The sequence below is a fragment of the Porites lutea genome, chromosome 5, assembly GCF_958299795.1.
Source record: "Porites lutea chromosome 5, jaPorLute2.1, whole genome shotgun sequence".
NCBI classification, from domain to species: Eukaryota; Metazoa; Cnidaria; class Anthozoa; order Scleractinia; family Poritidae; genus Porites; species Porites lutea.
In genome coordinates, this window is record NC_133205.1 from 16,891,881 (window position 1) to 16,897,937 (window position 6,057).

Below are 6,057 nucleotides of genomic sequence, written 5' to 3' on the forward strand. Positions count from 1 at the left end.
CAGTTCAGTGAAATTTCGTGTACAAGCTCTTTTTCTTGACTTGTTACAACCCATTGGGTTAGAGATTTGCAGAAATGTAACTTGATGATGATGCTGATAAACAACAGTTTACTAAAAAAACATGATTCTCTCAAGATTAAATAGGCCATTACCGAGTTGTTTTTTTTTTCTCATGCAAAAAAAACTCAGTTTCAAAGGAAAGATTTTACACTTAGCCTCGTTTTTTAAGTCAGAGGTTTTGGAACTAAGAAATGGCCTATTACTGTAAATATGAAAAGAACAATATTGATTGCCCCATGCATCAAAAAGTGTAATATTTCTAATGTGCCACTGAGGCCATAAACTCGAGCACTACTCAGCTCACCGCTACACTCTCTAAACACTCTCGCTGTTAAGTCACATGACTTCAGACTTCGCGCGCTAGGGAAGTCCTGGATGTACACTACAAATACAAAGTATCTACAAGTTTCAAAACAAAGCTCTGAACAGAACTTTGTGACCTTTTTGCTTTCTAAAACATCATAATTGTAATGTCCTTTCGATTGTTGTGTCTTAGGCGTCAAAATGGAAAAGATGTGAAATACTGATATCTGGCAAAGAGAAAATGAGAAGTAAAACCAACTTGAAGACTGACTCGGAGATCCTGGATAGCTACAAACCAAATGATGACTGTGTCCACGTTTTAAGGACACGGTTTCCTCACCGTGCGGTTACAAAAGCGGAACAGCAACTACCAATCGCCTTTGGCTTCAGTGTCCACAAAGGTGCTCGTTTGTTCGAACAACTTCTGCAAGCTATCTACATGCCACACAACGTTTATTGTATTCATATCGACAAGAAGTCTCCAGACGTCTTTCGTAAAGCAATACTTGCGATGATACGGTGTCTGGCGAATGTGTTTTTGTCCAAAAAGAGCGCGGATGTTGTCTGGGGACATTTTTCTATTGTTGAAGCTCAGCTAAACTGCATGGAGGAGCTTTTGCAATCAACAATAAAGTGGAAATATTACATTAACTTGGTTGGACAGGATTTTCCACTTTATGAAAACAGTCAAATCGTGGTAGCTTTACAAAAGTTAGACAATACGAACAGCATAGAAAGTTTCCCGATGCCTGAGCATAATTCTGATAGAACTAAAAAAGTTCACATTTTACAAGACCACACTATTAACGACACAGAGGCTGAAAAGTCTCCACCGCCCCACAATATTCCAATACAAAAAGGCTCAACACACATTGTTGCAATTAGAGAATTTATCGAGTTTCTTCTCCATAGTAAGATAGGAAAAGACTTTGTTAATTTCCTGAAGGACACCTATGTCCCAGATGAAACAATCTACTCGTCTTTACAACAGCATCCGTTGACGCCAGGAGGTCTCCTTGGTGAACAGCATAATTACATAACACGTGCTCTCCACTGGTGGGATGATGAGTTTTCCGATTGCAAAGGCGAATGGGTTCGAACCTTGTGCTGGTTGTCCATTGAGGATTTGCAGTGGGCCTTGGGCGAAACAATGAAGGAAAAACTATTTGTTCACAAGATTCCTTTTGACAATAATGATGACATAGTAGAGTGTATTCTAGTGGCAAGACAAGGAAGAACGTACAACACGACTGCATGGAACCCAGAGAACCTAGAGAAAAAATTAAAGATAAGAGAATAAATTTTCCCCGGTCTCAAAGTGCCATAAGGATTAGTTTTTGAGCTGTAGACACCTAGTGTGTAACAAATGTTTATCCAATTCACTTTTGGCTAGAAATAGCAAAGAGAAAAAAACCTTAATGTTCACGTTCGCTTTTTTTTTCTTTTATCGTTGGATATTTTTACCGTGGTGTATCTAATGTTTGACCTTTCCAGTAGCTATGCAAACCTGGGCCACAGCTGACCCAGGCGTAACCGGCACTGTTTGCATGGGAATTAAAGCTCAAATAAATGTAGACGGTTAAAAGATTCTCATTAAAGCAGAAAACAATGTTTCTCCGTGTTGTTATATGAATAGTTTATTAAAACTCTCTTGCAGTAAAAAGAACTGAATTATCGAGTACATTTTACAGTCTTAAGGCAACTATCATCTAGAGTATAGTAATTTACAGTTATAACAATGAAAATAACAATTGAATCACTTAAAAAATTTAAATGCAAAGAAGTCCTCCACTCTCTTTGTCCTACAGACCTGCATGTTCCGGAAAAGATAATACTTTTGTGTTTTCTGCCTTAAAGTGTAGTTAGGCGCGTCCAGAAGTGAGCTGGGAGGTAGGTGGTGCAGAGGGTGGCTGGGGGACTTCATTTTCGCCATATATTTGTAGCACAAGAGTACTCGTCTATCATCTAACCTATCTAGTTTACCTAACTGTAAGGCATAAGCATATGACTCTGCCTCGGGGTAGATTATGTTAAGCGCCCTTTTTGCACTCGCTCTATGGCTTTGGACAGGTAAGCAGGGATGTTCTGCCAGACTGGTACAGCATACTCTAAAACTGGCCGGACTGTGCTAAGGTATATCCTCAAGATGTTGGGTTGGCTCACCCTGGCTATGCGGAGAACTCTAAGGGAGTATAACTTCTCGCAAGCTTTCTTAATAATGTAATCAACATGACAATTCCACTTCAGGTCATTGTCCATAATAACTCCTAAGATCCTATAGGTATTGACACGCTTGATGACATTGCCGCCAATTATTATCGGGTTAATGAGACAATTAGAGTTGCGTAGGAAATTAATATGCATTTCTTTACACTTGGTTGGATTAAGTCTCATATTATGAGAAATGGCAAAATTGTGAATGTCTGAGGCCACTACATTAAGTAAGCTAGGGGAGTTCCTTGGAATTATTTCGAGAGCACTGGTATCATCAACGTATTTGATGCGCAGCCGCCAGTCAAACAGCAGTTTGTTGGTCATCACCGTAAAGAGGATCAGACCCAGTTTAGTTCCTTGGGGCACTCCTCCTTTTAGTGTTAACCAATCTGACAGAGTTCTTCCGATTCTAACTGCTTGCTTCCGGGATGTCAAGAATGCCGCGATCCAAGATAAAAGGACTGGATGAACTTCAAGATCTGCCAGTTCCTGTATCAATATTGAATGATCAATTAAATCAAACCCCTTGGAAAAATCTGCGAAGGAAATCCTAGGCAACGCCTCACCACTATCAACTGCCTCGTAGATCCCTTCAAGCATATATACAAGGGCATCTTTCGTAGAATGCCCCTTGCGGGAGAACTTACAAGGGTCGATCTTACCTTCCAACTGGGGCAGGAGTCTGGAACAGGTAAAGCCCTCCATAACTTTTGCCAAAGTACAGGTAAGAGATATAGGTCTTAGATCTTGTCCAATAAGAGCGGTTGGAGACACCTTAGGGATAGGTGTAACAATAGACGATTTCAGAAGAACTGGTACGTCCCCCTCCCTTAGAGACTGGTTGTAAATGTCACAAACGAGGGGGGCTATCTCCAAGGCAAAATCTTTCAGAATCCGGTTAGGTATGTTGTCAGGGCCGACTGCTTTCGATGTCTGAAGTGAGGACAAGGACTTGTATGCCTTATACTCTGAAATTAATAATTCATCAGGAACAGATAGCGGGGGCACTCCCTGGCACAGGGGTGGGAAATGATCAGTCAGCCCAACAAAATAGCTGTTGATCTTATTTGCTAAACGCTTGATATCTGTGTCTTTATCAAGGAACTGATGGTACCACTCCTGCCTACCAATCTGGCCAGCTAACTTTCTTATATCCCTCCACCATTTCGCGGGATTCACATGTTTGACCTCAGCAACCTTTTCCTGATAGTAGTGGTGTTTTGCTGTTTTTATTGTACCTTGAACTTTGTTTCTCCAATGACGATAGGCACCCGAGTCCTTTCCGTGTCTAGAAAATGCAGATTGGCGTTTACCAATCCACATTTTGATCTTACTAGTTATCCAAGGGCGGTCAGTAGGGTGTTTCTTTGAGATCTTCTGCGGAAGAAAAATACTAATGGCGCCATCAAGCTCTGACATGAGCAGATGGAACTTTTGCTCACAAGAAGAGGCATTGAGAATTGGGGTCCAGTCCTTTTGAGTTATCCATCGTCCGAGAGCACGCCACGCAGTATCTCGCATATCACGCACAACTGATTTCTCTGTTGTGTGGGTAGTGATAGGAGCTGATACTGGTTTAGCTAAGATAGTATAATGATCCGATAATCCGACCTTCGGAAGCTGTGATAGAGTAAATAGCTTGGATCTGTTAGTAAAAAACCAGTCGAGCGTGCCAGTATCGCGGGTTTTAAAGGATACAAGTTGTTTCAATGGGTTCACCCAGGCAACTTGTCCTTGAACCCCAGTTGAAGTGGGGTTAAAATCACCAGTTAACACAACAGGTGCGTTAGGTTGCTTCAACAGCAGCGCATCAAGGTTCTTTTGTATATGATCACGAAGAATAACATTCTCGGGTTCGCGGTTGCTGGTCGAGTGATAGATAACACCTAAGACAATTGATGTTATTACCTTGGCAAACTATGAGGTCTCATTGAAATCCACAACGGCTCTACTTCCTCTTGATCGCAGGACTGTAATAATTTACACGGTATTTTCTGGTCTAGATAAATACACACTCCACCTCGCTGTAGCATAAATACGGTCTTTGCGAAATAGATTGAATCCAGGAATAGCAACGCAGGAATCTGGGATATGAGTAGACAACCAAGACTCCGTTAAACAGCCAAGACTCCGTTAGTTGTTGTTGTTGTTGTTGTTGTCTTTTTTGTTTGTTTGTTTGTTTTGTTTCTCATCTCCCTCTCTGCCTTTAGGTAGGTTAAAGGAAGTGAGTAATAGGTAAGAAAGTAACTTTAAGTAAGCAAGCACAATGTAGGTGACGCTGCTGATCCTGTAAAGAGGAAAGTGTGACGACACGTTACCATGGTAGCAAACTTACTGGATCACAACAATAGGGTGCTTAAGCAACGATGCCGGCGACGGCAAAGAGAACTCGAAAAAAGCAGGGTAAAAAATAGGCTTTTGTGGGGGAAGAGAACTCGAACCGGAACACATCGTTAAAGTTCTTGGGGTGATTTTAGATACTAACCTGACCTATGACGAACACATTACCAAAACTGTTTCCTCCTGTATGTCTTGTCTCAGTCAAACTAATTTGAATTCTTAGTAAACTTTTTTATTGTTCAAACGCATGGGCGAATACATCAAAAAGTAATATATGTAGATTACAAAGTATTCAGAACTTTGCTGCTCGAATTGCGACAGGTACTCGCAAATATGATCACATTACACCAGTTTTAAAAGAGCTTAAATGGCTACCAGTAGCAACTCAGATCAGTTATGCTTTGGGAAGGCTACCATAGCCTTTAAATGCCTTACTTTCCGCGTGCCGGAGTACCTTTCCTCCCAGTTCATTAAGGGAGGAGAAGTAAGCGGGAGTGCCACGAGAAGTTCACCGTTGCTGAACCCTTCCTTTGCCCTGCAAACGGCTAGACCTTTGTGTGGCTCGAATAACCACGAAAAATGGGTGTCCCGTCTCGAGTCAGTTTCGAGTAGTAGACCTAAAAATAGTGTCCCCAATTAGTACTTTCGTTTAAATACATCGACACTCCTTCAAAGTGCATTTTTTAAAGTGCCCAGACAGTATTGCAGATCGCGATCATATACAGCCCAAAATACTCGTGAGGCTCTGTCATTCTGCAAACTTTGAGAAAACGCGACCGGACACTCCAATCATTGAGAAACACAGAGACAGTTTGAAGGCTTCATACTAAGGTCATATGTGTAACTTGTCACAATATTTGTTGTAGGAATTGACAAAGTGGGAAAGATGCAAGAGGCTTATATCAGGAGAACAAAACCTGACCAAACCTGTGATTTTCCCGAATAATTCAGGAATTTTGGGTATCTATAGGCCTGATCAAGATTGCGCGCGTGTTTTACAAACTCGTTTTGTTCACCCCCCTTTGTCAAAGGAAGAAGAGCAGCTACCTATCGCTTTCGGTCTCACTGCTTACAAAGGTGCTCGTCTGCTTGAGCGACTTCTTCGACCTATTTACATGCCAAACAATGTCTATACTGCAT

The 6,057-nt window shown here is 41.4% G+C and overlaps 1 protein-coding gene across 1 annotated transcript; it reads left to right on the forward strand.

Annotated features, from left to right (window-relative positions):
• Nucleotides 1-230: 230 nt before the first annotated feature.
• On the forward strand, nt 231-1,670 carry LOC140937770 (beta-1,3-galactosyl-O-glycosyl-glycoprotein beta-1,6-N-acetylglucosaminyltransferase 3-like). The gene has a single exon (XM_073387337.1). The coding sequence runs from the start codon at nt 605-607 to the stop codon at nt 1,661-1,663; it is 1,059 nt and encodes a 352-aa protein (XP_073243438.1). The 5' UTR covers nt 231-604; the 3' UTR covers nt 1,664-1,670.
• The last annotated feature ends 4,387 nt before the right edge of the window (nt 1,671-6,057 follow it).